This window comes from Balaenoptera physalus, assembly GCF_965194825.1.
Source record: "Balaenoptera physalus genome assembly, chromosome: 10".
NCBI classification, from domain to species: Eukaryota; Metazoa; Chordata; class Mammalia; order Artiodactyla; family Balaenopteridae; genus Balaenoptera; species Balaenoptera physalus.
The window spans coordinates 100,656,133-100,675,905 of NC_138889.1; the positions used below are offsets into that span (position 1 = coordinate 100,656,133).

The window sequence follows — 19,773 nt, forward strand, 5'->3', positions numbered from 1 at the left end:
TTTCAGCTTCCGTGTCAACTTCTCTTGGAAACCCTCACTGAACTTCCAGGTTGGGGTTAAGTGTTCCCAGAGGGACCAAGTGCTATGCAATTGCCTGGTTCTATCTTTAACTTCCTCACTAGTCTGTGAGCTCTGAGTGTCTCCATTTGCTCATCACTATATTTCTAACACCAAGCACTATACTTAGCATATGGTAGATGCTTAATGAATATACAATGAATGAATATTGTAAGAGGAAAGTGAGAAAATAAGACACACCCAGTTGTTTATCAGCAGTCTTAAGCAGAGACATGAGTGTTCCAGCAATCATAAAGGTCCCCACTTCTGAAAATCCTTCATAAAATGAATGCTAAAGATTGTACTTGCATCAAAAACTCAAAGATATGGCCAACAATGTCATAAAAAAATGTCTCCACCATTCCCACAAAAAACTCCAATCAACTCAAAATATGATTAAAAAATAGTAAACGTTTCTGAGAATCTGAAAAAGAATATATATATATATAACTGAATCACTGTGCTATACACTTGAAACATGACCTTATAAATCAATTAAACTTCAATGAAATTTTTTAAAAAATGCTTTCTTCTTAGGACCTGTGCAGAAGGGGAGAGGTAGCATGTCAAAAGGATGGCCTCTGGAGTATGGAGTTCCAGAGTTTGGAGGGAAAATAAATCTTCAGCTCAGAGAGGTCTAGCACTTTCCCCGGTGACTCATGGTCAGCAAGGGGCAGACGGAATCAGGTTTCCTGACTTTCACTGTAGTGGGTCACTGTGTCTGAGAGTGATTAGAAGAAATTAAGCAAGTGAACAAAGAAAATTACATACTGGGTCAATGAAAACCAACTTCTTTCCTCAAAGGAGTGGTTTATGTTTTAAAAAGTACCTTAGCGGGGAGACCTTCAAGATGGCGGAGGAGTAAGACGTGGAGATCACCTTCCTCCCCACAAATACATCAGAAATACATCTACATGTGGAACAGCTCCTAGAGAACACCTACTGAAGGCTGGCAGAAGACCTCAGACTTCCCAAAAGCCGTGTGGCTGAGAGGGTCTTGGTGCTCCGGCCGGGTGTCAGGCCTGTGCCCCTGAGGTGGGAGAGCCAAGTTCAGGACATTGGTCCACCAGAGACCTCCCAGCTCCATGTAATATCAAACGGCGAAAGCTCTCCCAGAGATCTCCATCTCAACGCTAAGACCCAGCTCCACTCAACAACCAGCAAGCTACAGTGCTGGACACCCTATGCCAAACAACTAGCAAGACAGGAACACAACCCCACCCATTAGCAGAGAGGCTGCCTAAAATCATAATAAGGTCACAGACACCTCAAAACACACCACCGGACGCAGTCCTGCCCACTAGAAATACAAGACCCAGCCTCATCCACCAGAACACAGGCACCAGTCCCCTCCACCAGGAAGCCTACACAACCCACTGAACCAACCTTAGCCACTGGGGGCAGACACCAAAAACAACGGGAACTACGAACCTACAGCCTGCAAAAAGGAGACCCCAAACACAGTAAGTTAAGCAAAATGAGAAGGCAGAAAAACACACAGCTGATGAAGAAGCAAGGTAAAAACCCACCAGACCAAACAAATGAAGAGGAAATAGGCAGTCTACCAGAAAAAGAATACAGGTTAATGATAGTAAAGATGATGCAAAATCTTGTAAATACAATGGAGAAAATAAAAGAAACGTTTAACAAGGACCTAGAAGAACTAAAGAGCAAACAAACAATGATGAACAACACAATAAATAAAATTAAAATTCTCTAGAAGGAATCAATAGCAGAATAACTGAGGCAGAAGAACGGATAAGTGACCTGGAAGATAAAATAGTGGAAATAACTACTGCAGAGCAGAATAAAGAAAAAAGAATGAAAAGAATTGAGGACAGTCTTAGAGACCTCTGGGACAACATTAAATGCACCAACATTCGAATTATAGGGGTCCGAGAAGACGAAGAGAAAAAGAAAGGGACTGAGAAAATATTTGAAGAGTTATAGTTGAAAACTTCCCTAATATGGGAAAGGAAATAGTTAATCAAGTCCAGGAAGCAGAGAGAGTCCCATACAGGATAAATCCAAGGAGAAATACGCCAAGACACATATTAATCAAACTATCAAAAATTAAATACAAAGAAAAAATATTAAAAGCAGCAAGGGAAAAACAACAAATAACATACAAGGGAATACACATAAGGTTAACAGCTGATTTTTCAGCAGAAACTCTGCAAGCCAGAAGGGAGTGGCAGGACATATTTAAAGTGATGAAAGGGAAAAACCAACAACCAAGGTTACTCTACCTAGCAAGGATCTCATTCAGATTTGACAGAGAAATTAAAACCTTTACAGACAAGCAAAAGCTAAGAGAATTCAGCACCACCAAACCAGCTTTACAACAAATGCTAAAGGAACTTCTCTAGGCAGGAAACACAAGAGAAGGAAAAGACCTACAATAACAAACCCAAAACAATTAAGAAAATGGTAATAGGAACATACATATCAATAATTACCTTAAATATAAATGGATTAAATTCTCCCACCAAAAGACATAGACTGGCTGAATGGATACAAAAACAAGAACCGTATATATGCTGTCTACAAGAGACCCACTTCAGACCTAGGGACACATACAGACTGAAAGTGAGGGGATGGAAAAAGATATTCCATGCAAAAGGAAATCAAAAGAAAGCTGGAGTAGCAATTCTCATATCAGAAAAAATAGACTTTAAAACAAAGACTATTACAAGAGACAAAGAAAGACACTACATAATGATCAAGGGATCAATCCAAGAATAAGATATAACAATTGTAAATATTTATGCACCCAACATAGGAGCACCTCAATACATAAGGCAAATGTTAACAGCCATAAAAGGGGAAATCGACAGTAACACAATAATAGTAGGGGACTTTAACACCCCACTTTCTCCAATGGACAGATCATCCAAAATGAAAATAAATAAGGAAACACAAGCTTTAAATGATACATTAAACAAGATAGACTTAATTGATATTTATAGGACATTCCATCCAAAAACAACAGAATACACTTTCTTCTCAAGTGGTCATGGAACATTCTCCAGGCTACATCACATCTTGGGTCACAAATCAAGCCTAGGTAAATTTAAGAAAACTGAAATCGTATCAAGTATCTTTTCCAACCACAATGCTATGAGACTAGATATCAATTACAGGAAAAAAGTCTGTAAAACATACAAACACATGGAGGCTAAACAATACACTACTTAATAACCAAGAGATCACTGAAGAAATCAAAGAGGAAATCAAAAAATACCTAGAAACAAATGACAAAGAAAACACGAAGACCCAAAATCTATGGGATGCAGCAAAAGCAGTTCTAAGAGGGAAGTTTATAGCAATACAATCCTACCTCAAGAAACAAGAAACATCTCAAATAAACAACGTAACCTTATACCTAAAGCAATTAGAGAAAGAAGAACAAAAAACCCCCAAAGTTAGCAGAAGGAAAGAAATCATAAAGTTCAGATCAGAAATAAATGAAAAAGAAATGAAGGAAACGATAGTAAAGATCAATAAAACTAAAAGCTGGTTCTTTGAGAAGATAAACAAAATTGATAAACCATTAGCCAGACTCATCAAGAAAAAACGGGTGAAGGGTCAAATCAATAAAATTAGAAATGGAAAAGGAGAAGTAACAACTGACACAACAGAAATACAAAGGATCATGAGAGATTACTACAAGCAACTCTATGCCAATAAAATGGACAACCTGTAAGAAATGGACAAATGCTTAGAAAAGCACAACCTTCTGAGACTGAACCAGGAAGAAATAGAAAATATAAACAGATCAATCACAAGCACTGAAATTGAGACTGTGATTAAAAATCTTCCAACAAACAAAGGCCCAGGACCAGATGGCTTCACAGGCGAATTCTGTCAAACATTTAGAGAAGAGTTAACACCTATCCTTCTCAAACTCTTCCAAAATACAGCAGAGGGAGGAACACTCCCCAACTCATTCTACGAGGCCACCATCACCCTGATACCAAAACCAGACAAAGATGTCACAAAGAAAGAAAACTACAGGCCAATATCACTGATGAACATAGATGCAAAAATCCTCAACAAAATACTAGCAAACAGAATCCAACAGCACATTAAAAGGATCACATACAATAATCAAGTGGGGTTTATCCCAGGAATGCAAGGATTCGTCAATATATGCAAATCAATCAATGTGATAAACTCTATTAACAAATTGAAGGAGAAAAACCATATGATCATCTCAATAGATGCAGAAAAAGCTTTCAACAAAATTCAACACCCATTTATGGTAAAAATCCTCCAGAAAGTAGGCAAAGAGGGAACTTACCTCAACATAATAAAGGCCATATATGACAAACCCACAACCAATATCATTCTCAATGGTGAAAAACTGAAACCACTTCCTTTAAGATCAGGAACAAGACAAGGTTGCCCACTCTCACCACTATTATTCAACATAGTTTTGGAAGTTTTAGCCACAGCAATCAGAGAAGAAAAAGAAATAAAAGGAATCCAAATTGGAAAGAAGAAGTAAAGTTGACACTGTTTGCAGATGATATGATATTATACATAGAGAATCCTAAAGATGCTACCAGAAAACTACTAGAGCTAATGGATGAATCTGGTAAAGTAGTAGGATACAAAATTAATGCACAGAAATCTCTTGCATTCCTATACACTAATGATGAAAAGTCTGAAAGAGAAATTAAGCAAACACTCCCATTTACCACTGCAATGAAAAGAATAAAATACCTAGGAATAAACCTACCTAAGGAGACAAAAGATCTGTATGAAGAAAACTATAAGACACTGATGAAAGGAATTAAAGATGATACAAACAGATGGAAAGATATACCATGTTCTTGGATTGGAAGAATCAATGTTGTGAAAATGACTCTACTACCCAAAGCAATCTACAGATTCAATGCAATCCCTATCAAACCACCAATGGCATTTTTCACAGAACTAGAATAAAAATATTCACAATTTGTATGGAAACACAAAAGACCCTGAAGAGCCAAAGCAATCTTGAGAAAGAAAAACAGAGCTGGAGGAATCAGGCTTCCTGACTTCAGACTATACTACAAAGCTACAGTAATCAAGACAGTATGGTACTGGCACAAAAACAGAAATAGTGATCAATGGAACAAGATAGAAAGCCCAGAGATAAAGCCACGCACATATGGTCACCTTATCTTTGACAAAGGAGGCAAGAATATACAGTGGAGAAAAGACAGACTCTTCAATAAGTGGTGCTGGGAAAACTGGACAGCTACACGTAAAACAATGAAATTAGAACACTTCCTAACGCCATACCAAAAACAAACTCAAAATGGAATAAAGACCTAAATGTAAGGCCAGACACTATAAAACTCTTGGAGGAAAACATAGGCAGAACAGTCTATGACATAAATCAGAGCAAGATCCTTTTTTGACCCACCTCCTACAGAAATGGAAATAAAAACAAAAATAAACAAATGGGACCTATGAAACTTAAAAGCTTTTGCAACAGAAAGGAAACCATAAACAAGATGAAAAGACAACTCTCAGAATGGGAGAAAATATTTTCAAATGAAGCAACTGACAAAGGATTAATTTCCAAAATTTATAAGCAGCTTATGCAGCTCAATATCAAAAAAACAAATAACCCTATCCAGAAATGGGCAGAAGACCTAAACAGACATTTCTCTAAAGAAGATATACAGATTGCCAACAAAGACATGAAAGGATGCTCAACATCACTAATCATTAGAGAAATGCAAATCAAAACTACAATGAGGTTATCATCTCACACCAGTCAGAATGCCATTATCAAAAAATCTACAAACAATATAGAGAGGGTGTGCAGAAAAGGGAACCCTCCTACATTGTTGCTGAAATGTAAATTGGTACAGCCACTATGGAGAACAGTATGGAGGTTCCTTATAAATTAACAATAGAACTACCATATGACCCAGCAATCTCACTCCTGGGCATATACCTGGAGAAAACCTTAATTTGAAATGATACATGCACCCCAATGTTCACCGCAGCACTATTTACAACAGCCAGGACATGGAAGCAACCTAAGTTCCATCAACAGAGGAATGGATAAAGAAGATGTGGTATATATACACAATGGAATATTACTCAGCCATAAAAAAGAACAAAATAATGCCATCTGCAGCAACATGGATGGACCGTCATATTGAATGAAGTCAGACACAGAAAGACAAATATCATATGATATCACTTATATGTGGAATATTAAAAAAAAGGGTAGAAATGAACTTATTTACAAAACAGAAGTAGAGTCACGGATGTAGAAAACAAACTTATGGTTACCACAGGGTAAGTGGGGGAAGGGATAAATTGGGAGATTGGGATTGACATATACACACATAATACACACACATTATACATAAAATAGGTAACTAATAAGGACCTGCTGTATAGCATGGGGGACTCTACTCAGTACTCCGTAATGGCCTATATGGGAAAAGAATCTAAAAAAAAAGAGTGGAGATATGTATATGTATAACTGATTCACTTTGCTGTACACCTGAAACTAATACAACATTGTAAATCAACTATACTCCAATAAAAATTTTTTAAAAATTTGGTTGATAGAGTTAGTTGGAAACTCTTCTGTCGCTATGAGGGTAAATCTTAAAAGTTCTCATCACAAGAAAAAAATGTAACCATGTGAGTTGATGGATGTTAATTAGACTTACTGTGAAAGTCATTTTGCAATATATATTGTACACCTTAAACTAATACGATGTTTTATGTCAATTATATCTCAATAAAACTGTGGGAAAAAACCCAGTAAAAACTACATTCTGGTATTATATACATGGTGTTCATCAATTATACCAAAGCTGGTAAAAATACAACTTTCATAAAACTCAACCAAACATACTGAAATGGGAATAATCTAGAAAACAGATTTAAGTATTGATATATTTTGACCTCTAGAAAGGTATCCTCCTATTCCAATAAACTGAGGAGCATTCTAGTTTATACATTAGTGTAACTTTTGACTTTGGTGAGTGTATACCAGTTTCCCAGAGCTTAAACATTTTAAGGGTGAGCTAACAGATGGTGAATCTGTCCCGTCTTGTACTTTGGTATGTAGAACTTAAAACTGTAATATAGTCTGTCAGAACGGTAAGACCATGGCACGTAAGTCACATTACCAATATGATGAATGTTCTCCTTGATGACCTCACATTCTATTGGCCATCTTGGAGCCTGCAGTGGCCCACTGCTGGAGAAAAAAGCAAAGAGATCTCGGGGTTCTCGAAGACGTGAGTTTACTTCACCAAGGTCATCATGAAGAAGCTGTCTGCTCTTAAGAAGTGGTGAACTCAGCATAAGGGAATCTGCCAAAGGGAAAGGGAATGAGTGAACAGTTTCCTTTTCTTCCTTGGGAACTTTACTGCTCAACTATAACAAATAAGTAATTTTAAGCACTGTATTAATACATTAGCACAGATATACAATCCTATGACGTGTTTCTCCTTCAAAGAGATTTAGTACAGGATGACAGCATCAAAACTATAAAATGTTAAGTTAAAATTCTGCCTTAGTCTGTTAAACATTTAAATGTAAAGCTTTAGAGTAAGTTAGAAGAAACTTTTTTCTTTTTTTTAAATCAACGTTAATGGGTCAAAGACATTTCAACAGTGGGTTACAAATAAAAGTTACTTAACGTGTGTTAGTATTTTTGTCTAGAGAGAGGCAAAAAAGAAAACTTTCAATTCAACCACTAGCATTTCAGAAAAAAAGTACATAAAACTCTATTAACTACAGTGAAACAATCTACAAATTAAATTTCAAGTTCATAATATTACCATTCAAAGGACAGAGGGACTTACAAAACAGGGAGGTGGATAGGGGCAGAGGCGTGAGCAGGGGCAGAAGAGAGAGAAGAGTTCTTGGGAAATAAAGAATGGGAAAAAAGGGAGGAAAACAAGGGCGTTCAAGGAGAAAGGGGGGAAAAAAGGAAATGGGAGGAGGAATGAAAAGAAAGGGAAAGGGGAAGGAAAGGCTGAAGGCCCCTAGGGTGGTAACTCCCAGCTCTGGTGGGGAGAGCACGAGGAAGAGACATTCCCGTAAAGGAGTTTCCGTTTTCCGGTCTGGAAGGACATGAAATACCTCTGTTCACAGCTTCTATCTGTCTGTGCACAGTTGAAGACAGACAGGTAGGCCCTAGAAAGAGGAAGGAAGAGGTATGGTTGGTCCGATGGATCTTTATTTTTCCTGCCCGTGTCCCCTATCCCTTTCCATCCCCCGCCCCCACTTTGGGCCCCTGCATTTCTGTGTCTAAATATTTCCCCCACTGTTTAAGGCAGGGGGAAAAGGCAACAAACATTTGAAAAGATGGTAAAGCTGCTCAATCTCACTCATAAAGAAATGTAAATCAAAATGACAAGGAGATAACAGTTTATTCCCTAACAGACAGGAAAAACATTTATGTGTTTTCACACTCATCCTGGCAAAGGTGTAAGTAAACAAGTACTCTCATAACTTGCTGACAAAAAGGCAAATTGGTGCAAACTTTCTGGAAAGCAATTTGGCAGTGTCTAGTAAGATCTAAAACATACAAACCTTTGATTCGGCAATCCCACTGCTAGAAATTACTTTATAGATTTTCTTAACAAAAGCTCGTCAAGATACATATACAAAGCTGCTCACTGCAGTAATGTTCAAATAATAAAAATGTGTAAACAACCAAAGCACCCAACAAAAGGGAAGTTAAAATAATTATGACATGTTAATGGGATGGAATACTGTAGGTGCTCTAAAAAGAATGAGGTAGGTGTTTCTTGTGCTCATATGAAAAGGCTCTATTTTTAAACAAAAAAAAAAAAATCAAAGATTATGTATAGGATCCCTATGAGCAATTAAAAAGAAAAAATATATAGACACTTGAGGACATATTTTCTTTTTCCTGAAAAGAATGATTACAATAGTGGCTATATTAAGGGTGGGGCAGGGAGAGCTCTTAATTTCCTTTTGTGTTTTTTCCCTACCATTTGAATTTTCTAACCGTATACATATATTTCCTTTTCTTTCTTTTTTGGTTTCTTTCCTTCGTTCGTTTGTTCCTTTCCTTCTCTTCTTTTTTTTGAAACGCGCACATTATAACTCATTCCTTTTTACCTCCTTTGTACTTTTCTGGTTTAAAAAACATCAGTAACAACATAATAAATGCTTTGCTACAAAGATAAAGAAAAATATCTTCCTCACTCCAATGATCAAAACAGGGGGGAAAAAAGGTGTCAGGTTATCAGTTATACTCTAACTAAAATTCATTTACATTGTTGTCTTACCTCTAGCAGCTGACTTTGCATTTTACATTTTTTATTATATTAAGACTGGCAATTGTTTATCAATGTTATTTCAGTGTCAGTAAATGGGGCAGGAGGAAGCTGAAGGGGGGTGGTCAGCTGGCTCCTGAGCCATTCCATCCTAACAGTCTCCTTTGCTCAACCCTTGCCTTTCTATTCCCTGCCAGGAGCTCTGGGACACAGAATGGAAAAGCCTTCTGGGCACTGGGATGAGCAAAAATATAAGATACATATTTGAAAATGAAAATGGAATTGCTACATCAAAGGTTAAGTACCATTTTACATTTTCCACCTATTGCCAAACTGCCTTTCTAAAAAATCTTATCTATTCACATTCCTAACAGCAGTGTGGGAGAGTGTTCTCCCATCTCTTGACCAAAAAAAAAAATATTTTTTGCCCAAATTTCGTAATTTAAAAATGGGGGCTTCCCTGGTGGCACAGTGGTTAAGAATCTGCCTGCCAATGCAGGGGACACGGGTTTGAGCCCTGATCTGGGAAGATCCCACATGCCGCGGAGCAACTAAGCCCGTGCGCCACAACTGCTGAGCCTGCGCTCTAGAGCCCGTGAGCCACAACTACTGAAGCCTGTGCGCCTAGAGCCCGTGCTCCGTAACAAGAGAAGCCACCGCAATGAGAAGCCCGAGCACCGCAAGGAAGAGTGGCCCCCACTCACTGCAACAAGAGAAAAGCCCGCGCAACAACAACGAAGACCCAACGCAGCCAAAAATAAATAATTAAAATAAAATTTAAAAAAAAAAGGTACCTTGACATATAGATTTGTATCTTTAATTAGAGGTGAAATTGAGCATCTTTTCATAAATCTTGTTGACTGTGTTTTCTTTTCTATGAACTCCTTGCTCACGTCCTTTGTCCATTTTTCTATTTGGTCATCTTTTACATATTGATTCGTAAGAGTTATTATGTTAAGGAAATTAATCCTTTGACATATTTGTCACAAAATTTTTTTCCAATTATTTTCCTTTACTAATGGTACTATTTTCTATACAGAAATTTAAATTTTTGCTGTAAGAATTATCAGTGTTATATTTTATGGTTTTTGGGTCTTGTGTCATTCATAGATTTTTAACTAGAAAAGGGACACAATCAGATTTGCACATAAAAAAGAAAACTGCTGTGTGGAAAATGGATTGGAAGGGGGCATCATGGAACAAGAGAAGCCAAGAGACCAATTATGAGGCTGTTTCAATAGTGAGATGATGGTAGCTGCGGGAAGGTTGGGGTGGGGGAAGGATGTGCAATAAAGAGAAGTGAACTGATGTTTGGTTGGATATATACTGAGGGAGAAATTCAACTGCATTCCTACCCTTGGATTCCAGAAAAAACTTGTGGAATCCCTGTAAAAAATTATTTTTGCTTAAGCTAGTTGGAATTGGTTTCCACCACTCTTATGCAAAGAGCCTTAACAAATATATCCATCAAAACTGCATGAAAAAAAATCAATGTGTTACTCTTGACCAAGGAGTTTTAACAAATTTTCCAACAATTTGGAGGAAGATCATCCAGAATGCATAGTATTTTAATTTAAACCTACAATCCAAAGCAGATCTAGAGAGAATTTTTTGTTTTGTTATTTTTCTTTCCATTTAAAAAATTTCTTTCTTTGTTTTTTAAGAGAGAACAATTAAAAAAAATTTTATTTATTCATTTTGGCTGTGTTGGGTCTTTGTTGTTGCACACGGGCTTTCTTTAGTTGTGGTGAGAGGGGGCTACTCTTCATTGCAGTGCGTGGGCTTCTCACTGTGGTGGCTTCTCTTGTTGCAGGGCATGGGCTCTAGGCGTGCGGGCTCAGTAGTTGTGGCTCGCGGGCTCTAGAGTACAGGCTTCAGTAGTTGTGGCACACGGGCTCAGTTGCTCCGCGGCATATGGGATCTTCCCAGACCAGGACTCGAACCCGTGTCCCCTGCATTGGCAGGCAGATTCTTAACCAGTGTGCCACCAGGGAAGCCCCAAGAGAGAACATTTTTGAGTGATGTCAGAAACAGTGGCCAAGCCTGCTCCCCTGGCTTCTCCCACGTTAGGCCACGTTCTCCTAAACACTGGGAGCTGTTGCTCAAGGAAGTGAGGGTTCTGGGGGTCATACAACACTGATTATTACTCACACAGACGCTTCTCCTTTTGCAAGGGGTCCGGTATCAAATCCGCTGTTTCCCCAAAAGAGCCACTCAACAGGTATCGAGGATTATTCTTCCAAACATGCTGGTGCGTAGCAGAGTTTGGTAAACTGCCCCTCTCAGCTAAGAATAGGCAGTTTAATGAAACATGCTGGAAGGCTAGTTCATCACCTCCAACACGTTGGTCAACACCCAAACCACTACTACTAGCAAACCGCCTTCTAGTCACCACCTGCCACCACACGCCTTTACAATGAATACAACCCATTTTCCAAAGAGCTTTCACATTCCAATTTATGTGAATTAAACATCATTTTCTCCATTTCATGCTGAGGAGAAGACTTGAGAAGCAGTATGGTAAAGTGGAAAACTGGGAGGCAGCTATACGACCAAGTGAAGGCAAGTACTCAGAGTGAAAGTGGAGCACTCAGAGTGGGAGCTGCTTTGTCCTGAGGGCTCTGCTGAATCTGGTGAACTGGAAATTCAGTTTTCAACAAATTACAAAATGAAATAGTTAATAAGAAAGTCTAACAAGGTTGATAGAAATAAAATCAATATAAAAACCTAAATTTTATTTCTAAATACCAGGAGCAAAGTTAGAAGATCAAAATTTAAAAAGATACCACTTATAATACCATATAAATATGCAGTTCTATGAAAAAAATTATAAATCTTATTGGGAGACATTAAGGAGGACCTAAGTAAATTAGAGAATTAGACTATATTAATAGATGGGAGAACCTGGTATTGGAAAATTCTCATTTCTTGTCAAATTTGATCTATAGATTCAATGTAATCCCATATTTTTTTTTAAGCATCACAAGCCAAATCTAAAATTATATAAAAAGGTAAGAAGAGCCAAGACACTTTTGAAGAATGACAATATGGGAGGACATGTCTTTCCAGATATCAAGACTATTTTAATGCCATGTGGTGTCATTAAGAAAGGGTGGTACTGGTGCAAGGACAGACAAACAGACCCTTGTATAAATGGACACGCAACAGAGGTAACACAGCATATCAGTAGGGAAAGGAAGTTCTTTCACTAACGGTGGTGCTGGAAAAATTCATCAGTTTATCCAAGCACAACTCTCTCAGTTGATCAAACAATTTACTTCATGAACCCAGGAAAGGTGATGCTAGATAAGAATGAGATATTACCTTTAAAGTAGCCATAGTACTGGAGGTGATGGTACATAAAGTCTTCATAGGGATCAGGAAGAGTCTGTGAAACGATAGGCCATCTCAATCAGCAGAGTGCTTTCATGATTATAGAGTAATTATTATAGCAGCCTGTTATAAGAATAATACTGACTCTTAACAAAAGTACACAAGCATTGTTGCAGAGGACATTATACCTGAGAACTTCTGTAAACAAACCATGTGAAAGACATCTGTGCAAATTATTCTATCTTTGGGATCGAGATCTCCAGCCAGAAAAAGGTGCCACCAGAATATACCTGCGGATCTAGTACTGGATTTCCGTGGAGTGCCTGGAGAGGAGTGTGTACCGACCTGCTGCTTTAGCTCTGTTTCCAAAGCTGGGAACATGTTACTTCTGCATGGTATGTATGCTGAAGACCAGTCAGCGACACCGGCATCCAGCAACAATCCCTGCCCAATTTCCAAAAGGGCAGTTGATTACACAGGAGACGCTAAAAAACCAGAGCAGGACAACTGAAAAACTGTCGAAATTTACCCACGTCCCCTCCCTCTGCTTCGCAGCTCCCACGCTACTTTAGGAAACCCTGCGGTACCGCTCCGTCTTCCCTGCCAACCCAACCTCTCCTCAGATAAGCAAGGACCCGCCACGAGGCCCGGATGCGCACCTGAAGAATTTGGGAGAGCGGCTTGTCTTCCAGCCTCCTCCTCCGGAGGCGCCAGGACCCCTGCTGGCCCCATGCTTCTTTCCCCACCCCACCCCACCCCAGCCCCGCTAGTGAGGGAGATGCCCACCACCAGGTCGCTGCAGGAAAGTGAAAGAAAAGGGGATGAGGGGTCCGGCGCAGTCGTCTCGGGGTGGGTGGAAAAGAAAGGTCAGGGGCCCGGAGAGTGGGCTCTGAAAACGGAATTCAGGGATTCAGGGCTTCCTGGTCAGGGAGAAGGTGGCGAAGGGCAGTTTCCCGGAGAGTCGCGGGACGGGGCGTAGAGATCTCCTACGACTGCAGAGGGAAGGTTGCTACCGCCTCCCGTGCCCCGGCCCGTCCGGGGCAGCAGGGGTGTGTGCGGAGCCTGTGGCGACAGAGGAGCGTGAGCGAGGCGGGGGACACGGTCCGCAGGTAGAGGCCCAGTCGCGCACCGGCCACAAGACACGCTCGCCACGCTCACGGGACACTGCTTTCCACTAGGGCCCCAGTAGCCTAGCAACCACGAGACGGAAGCGGGAGGGCGGGGCGGCTGGGCGCTTCCGGAGAGCGAGGCTCTGCCTCCGAGCAAGGGGTGGGGAATCGGGGAAAAGTCGAAGACTGGCGTTGAGGTACCAAGGATTCACTCATTCCTTTCATACAGTATTGCAGCCTGGCTTCTGGGGATTAGAAATTGCATTGATGGGGACTTCCCTGGTGGTCCAGTGTTTGAGACTCCGTGCTTACACTGCAGGGGAGACGGATTCGATCGCTGCCTGGGAAACTAAGACCCGCATGCCCCGTGGCCGGGCCCAAAACAACAAAAAAGCAGCTGTTCCTCAGCTTTAGGAAACTGTTGAGTATTGCTCAAAGGGAGCCGCTTCCCCTCTTTCACCTTATATTCTCTCCAACCCATAGCTAGAATTGAAAAATTACCTCCTACATTGAAAACATACAAGTTAGTAAATTAAAACCACACATTCTATCAAATTGTCAGATTCTAAAAAATGCTCCTTTCTGGCAGGAGACGGACAAAGACACTTCGTCCCTGTACCAATTCCTAGAAGTCTGGAAAACTGTTAGGCACTTAAAGCAAACGCTTTAATGGCTAGTTGACAGCCTTTATTTCCAGAAATATGCTCTACGCAAATTACAAGAAAAACAATTTTTTATTTTTTAAAATTTTATGCTACATGTGTTTTTAAGAATTTGATTTTTAAAAATTTATCTTTCCTGCATTGGGTCTTCGCTGCAGCGTGCGGGCTTTCTCTAGCTGCAGCGAGCAGGGGCCACTCCCCGTTGCGGTGCATGGGCTTCCCACTGCAGTGGCCTCCCCCGTGGGAGCATGGGCTCCAGGCACGAGGGCTCAGTATTTGTGGCTCGCAGGCTCTGGAGCACAGGCTCAGCAGCTGTGGTGCACGGGCTTAGCTGCTCTGCAGCATGTGGGATCCTCCCAGACCAGGGATCAAACCCGTGTCCCCTGCATTGGCAGGTGGGTTCTTAACCAATGCGCCACCAGGGAAGCCCAGAAAAACAATTTATATACAAAACGGTCACCTAAATACATAATGGTAAAAAAACCAACACACAAGCATACATGACACTGATTAGACAATTATATGCATATAAAATACTAGAATAAAATTCTAACTATTGTTGTCTTTGGTTAACTTTACATGACTATAAGTATACATAACTTTTGTAATTAGTGGAAAAAATATAAAGCACCTTTTTTTCACAATATTAACCACATTACATCATTTCCAGGATTTAAGTAGGCCCAACACTAGCTAATATTATAGACTACAAGCTCCAAAATTTAAGTCACACCGTACCTTCTGGTACTAGAGGCCTGTTTTTCTAACCCCGTCCTCGCACCCCGCAACGGGCTCAAGATCCTGATGCTTTTTTTCCTGGAGCTGTTCTTCAATGTTTGCACATACCTTACACTATACTTGATTAGAAAAAACAATTGACTTAAAGTAAGTCTTGGTTACATAATCGTGGAGTTAACAGGCAAAACAGGAGCAAAAGAATAACCAATCAGAAGTATAAAAAAAGCTTTATTAGTGCATATATACAAATTTACAAGGTCAGAAACTGGAGAAATACAAACAGCTTTAAAACACAATTTGCTTTTTCTTCAGTTTAAAGTGACTTTTACCTGATTGTGATACAATAGAAAGTACAGAACAGTAACCTGCTTTTTAAATACTGGAATTTTATGCAGAATACATTCACACATAAATGGAAGGTGAACTTTGGACCAAGGTAAGACAATAGAGACACATCAATACATACAGTGGCTTTTGTTACATTTACTGCCACATATGTGAGGGGGAAGTTCTCAAAATCAAAGACACTAACACCTGCTGCTGCTGCCACCTATATTGTAATTTAAATATGCCACCTAGTATGTGAAATGACTGAGCTATCTTTATCAGTTCTAGAATCTGTGAGAAAGAATACTCTGAAGAGTGTGGCCATCTGTTAGCACAAGGTGAACGACTTGATATATCTCAGCACTTCAGGGGTGGCAGACTAGAGGAAGAGGTCAGAAAGAGATTCCTATAATCCCAGATAAGCAAGGCAAAATATAGAGCTGCTTTCTTAATTGCACTTGTTCTGAAGAAGTTAATGAGAGAGAGAGCGCCACACTAGGAACTACAAGAGCCTCTATGAGGCAGGAAAATCCTTCCCTTTTCGTTAGTGAGTCCTCTACAGAGGTGTCATACTCATGAGCCGCATGTTTCAGACTGATGAGGTTAATGTACCTAACAGCTGGGTGTGCCAGCGTGAGAATAAAGGCAGCCAGGTCAAAGCATTCAGTCACCTCACCTTCCAGCAAAGCAGAAAAATTACATTTCACAAATGTGGCAATTTTGTACGTGTATACTCTTGCCCAGGAAATTCATATGCTCTCCCTCATAACATTTATAGTTTATTGACAACAGTAAGACTGGTTAAGACTCTGAAATGATTAAAAAAACAAAACAAAAACAAACAAACAAAAACAGTAATAAAAATTTAAACAATTTAAAAAACTATGTGTTTGGAGCCATTTTTCTTCTCTTCAGTCTTGCTCGCCAATCTTCAGGAAGGGCTTCAAAATTAGCATTTCTCTCTGCCATGCCACTGTGAAAACAACATACAGATTAAATTACTTCACTGGAAAGAAAAGGAACGAAACTGTTTATTTCCTAGCAAATAAAAGCTAACTGAGGCCTTCCCTGGTGGCGCAGTGGTTACGAATCCGCCTGCCAACGCAGGGGACACGGGTTCGAGCCCTGGTCCTGTAAGATCCCACATGCCACGGAGCAACTAAGCCCGTGCGCCACAACTACTGAGCCTGCGCGCTAGAGCCCGCGAGCCACAACTACTGAGCCCGCGTGCCACAACTACTGAAGCCCGCGTGCCACAACTACTGAAGCCCGCGCACCCTAGAGCCCGTGCTCCACAAGAAGAGAAGCCACCACAATGAGAGGCCTGCACACTGTAACAGAGAGTAGCCCCCGCTCACCGCAACTAGAGAAAGCCAGTGCGCAGCAATGAAGACCCAACACAGCCAAAAATAAAATAAAAAAAAAAAAAGCTAACTGAAACCGAAAATGTGATATATGGTATCTATGTTCATGAAAATGTTTCAAGTTTCTCAGCTAAGTACCAGCGTTATTCTTCACCAAATTTCTTAATTGATAGGTCAACCAAACACATACAAAGCACTCTTCTCTACAGTTTTATTTGTATGTAAGTGCATATTTGTTTTTATATCTCCCCAGTAACCACTGAAGCCATACTGAAGGAAAATAACACATTCTTGTAAAAGTATTTCTTGGGGGCTTCCCTGGTGGCGCAGTGGTTGAGAATCTGCCTGCCAATGCAGGGCACACGGGTTCGAGCCCTGGTCTGGGAAGATCCCACATGCCGCGGAGGAACTCGGCCCGTGAGCCACAATTACTGAGCCTGCACGTCTGGAGCCTGTGCTCGGCAACGAGAGGCCGCGATAGTGAGGGGCCCGTGCACCGCGATGAAGAGTGGCCCCCGCTTGCCACAACTAGAGAAAGCCCTCGCACAGAAACGAAGACCCAACACAGCCATACATACATACATACATACATACATACATAAAAAGAATGTAAGCAGACAAGAATATCATTAAAAAAAAAAAAAAAAAAAATTAAAAAAAAGTATTTCTTGGCCTCTAGGAGTTATGATTCTTTATCCTAGATATATTTAACACATAGGAAGATATATTTAACTCTTAACATACCATCAGGGACCGTTGGACCTAATGTTTTTGACTCACCTTTGATCAGGTCTAATTAGGATTGATCTCTCATGGCTTATTCAGTCATTTATAAAACCGATTAAGACTCAGATTCTAGGGAATGCCCTGGTGGTACAGTAGTTAGGACTCCATGCTTTCACCGATGAGGGCCTGGGTTCAATCCCACAAGCTTCGCAGCACGGCAACAACTCAGATTGTAACTTACAATTACCAGAATGGGTGCGTTAGACCCTTTTATAAATCTAAAATAAGCTAAGATTAATTACAGAATCTTTGTGACTTCCCATCATCTTGAAATAGTTTGCTATTTCATCATTGTAGGAATTAATCATTACTCAATTCCCAGCAATATTAAAAAAAGACTAAACTAGTAAGAAAGCTGAAGAATAATGGAATCATCTACAAGGATGATACAAAAGTGAATTAAATTATCACTAATACCATCCCTCAGTTTTCTTATTGTGTTGCCCAAAACAGTGCAACTCCTTTCAAGGAAGTAAAAAAGAAGTCTGGAGACAACATCTTCATAGTCTCCCCTACTGCTCCCCAATATTATACAATCAGATAAATGCAAAGAGACAGAGGCACTGTAGATTCCAATTGTGACGGTAAAATTGACTGGATAAGTAAAATCTCAGACTATGAGTGATAAGAGGACCATAATCTAGATGAATCTTCTCAAATTCAAGACTGATGAGTGAAGATACTGAAGGAAAACAACACATTCTTGTAAAAGTAAGGAAATGTAAGGTCCAAAAGGAAATACAGTATTCTCATTGAAAAGAACAACCTGGGACTTCCCTGGTGGTCCAATGGTAAAGAATCCGCCTTATAATGCAGGGTATGCGGGTTCGATCCCTGGTCAGGGAACTAAGACCCCACATGCTGCGGGGCAACTAAGCCCGAGCGCCACAACGCCACAACTACCGAGCTCATACACCTCAACTAGAGCCCATACGCCGCAAACTACAGAGCCCACGTGCTCTGGAACCCGCGCACCACAACTGGAGAAGAGAAAACGAGTATGCCCCAACTAGAGAGAAGCCCTCGCGCTGCAACAAAAGATCCCACATGCCTCAACAAAGATCCCGTGTGCTGCAACTAAGACCCAACGCAGCCAAAAATAAATAAAATAAATAAATAATTAATAAATCTGAACAACCTCCTTCACCCAGTATTTTGTAACAAGAACTGGGACTATCGCATTTTCCTTAGAAACCTTTCAGGTTTTATACTGCTATATGCTAAAATTTATTTGATAAGGTTCATAAGTGGGACAAATGCTGAAAGCAGGTGTGTAGTGGCTAGAGAGAAAAAGATATTTTAGGAACAAAAAAATTCACTGGAATGACTATCCCAATTAGTGTTTATGGATCTAAGAATGAAAATGTTTTGAATTATGAAGCAAAGATGGCTATCCTCTCCCAACTTTTTTCTTTTTTTTTTTTTTTTTTGGCCACACCATGCAGGATCTTTCCCTGAGCAGGGACTGAAGCCGGGCCCTCAGCAGTGAAAGCGCAGAGTCCTAACCACTGGACCGCCAGGAAAGTCCCCCAAATATTTTCCTAAGTACTGCATTTACGGAGGCTGCAAGTGCAAGAACCAGCAGTAATGATAAGCCAGAACCTATCAGAGATGAGCCTGCAACCTGGCAGCATTTCTGAGAGGAGCGTGTTGCACGTCGCGCATTGACAACTGAGCAACAGCCGCACTCAAGGAACGCTGCTCGTTCAGTACGCGTACCTCCAAAAACCAGGAAAATAAGTACAAATTTGAGTTAGCTATGTTTAAATTCTTACTAAAATTTCTAATTAAGTTTTCTCCTCTTTATTTTTTATGTCTGTAAATTATTTGTAAAATTTAAAAATATACATATAAAAGAGTCTCTTGGAGTTACATGGTAAATGGGGATGACTATTTTTCCCCATATGCTCAGGGTTAAGATAGCTCTTTGCCTAAGAGGAACAATCAGTGGGAAGTATTACAAATCTGACGTTTCTGATTTTGAAAAAGGCTAGACTATAATTTTTATAGGGAAATAAACATTTCTATGAACTAAAAACTGCTTAGGTAAGTCTGTAAAGGAATCAAATTAAGGGCTATGATTTTAAGAACGTGATGGCTCTAAAACCACAGCTAC

The 19,773-nt window shown here is 40.0% G+C and overlaps 2 protein-coding genes across 14 annotated transcripts in view; both read right to left on the minus strand.

Moving 5' to 3' along the window:
• The window catches only part of AGBL2 (AGBL carboxypeptidase 2), a 41,096-nt gene extending 27,004 nt beyond the window's left edge, over window positions 1-14,092 (minus strand). For 4 of the 13 annotated variants that reach the window (XM_082476952.1, XM_082476951.1, XM_082476950.1 and 1 more), the window contains exons 1-6: window positions 13,331-14,092; window positions 13,017-13,156; window positions 12,663-12,726; window positions 11,490-11,624; window positions 8,173-8,226; window positions 7,212-7,397 (exon numbers count right to left, since the gene is read on the minus strand). In XM_082476952.1, the coding sequence (XP_082333078.1) occupies window positions 7,212-7,397; window positions 8,173-8,226; window positions 11,490-11,624; window positions 12,663-12,726; window positions 13,017-13,052 (475 nt within the window). In that variant the 5' untranslated portion in view covers window positions 13,053-13,156; window positions 13,331-14,092. Of the gene's footprint in view, window positions 1-597; window positions 3,750-7,211; window positions 7,398-8,172; window positions 8,227-11,489; window positions 11,625-12,662; window positions 12,727-13,016; window positions 13,157-13,330 lie in introns of those variants that run through there. The other 9 variants (XM_082476957.1, XM_082476955.1, XM_082476953.1 and 6 more) reach the window with 5 other exon arrangements.
• Window positions 14,093-15,388: 1,296 nt separating this feature from the next.
• Window positions 15,389-19,773, minus strand: part of FNBP4 (formin binding protein 4) — a 39,799-nt gene continuing 35,414 nt past the window's right edge. The window contains exon 17 of the mRNA XM_082478338.1: window positions 15,389-16,480. Within this exon, the coding sequence (XP_082334464.1) occupies window positions 16,390-16,480 (91 nt within the window). The 3' untranslated portion in view covers window positions 15,389-16,389. The remainder of the gene's footprint in view (window positions 16,481-19,773) is intronic.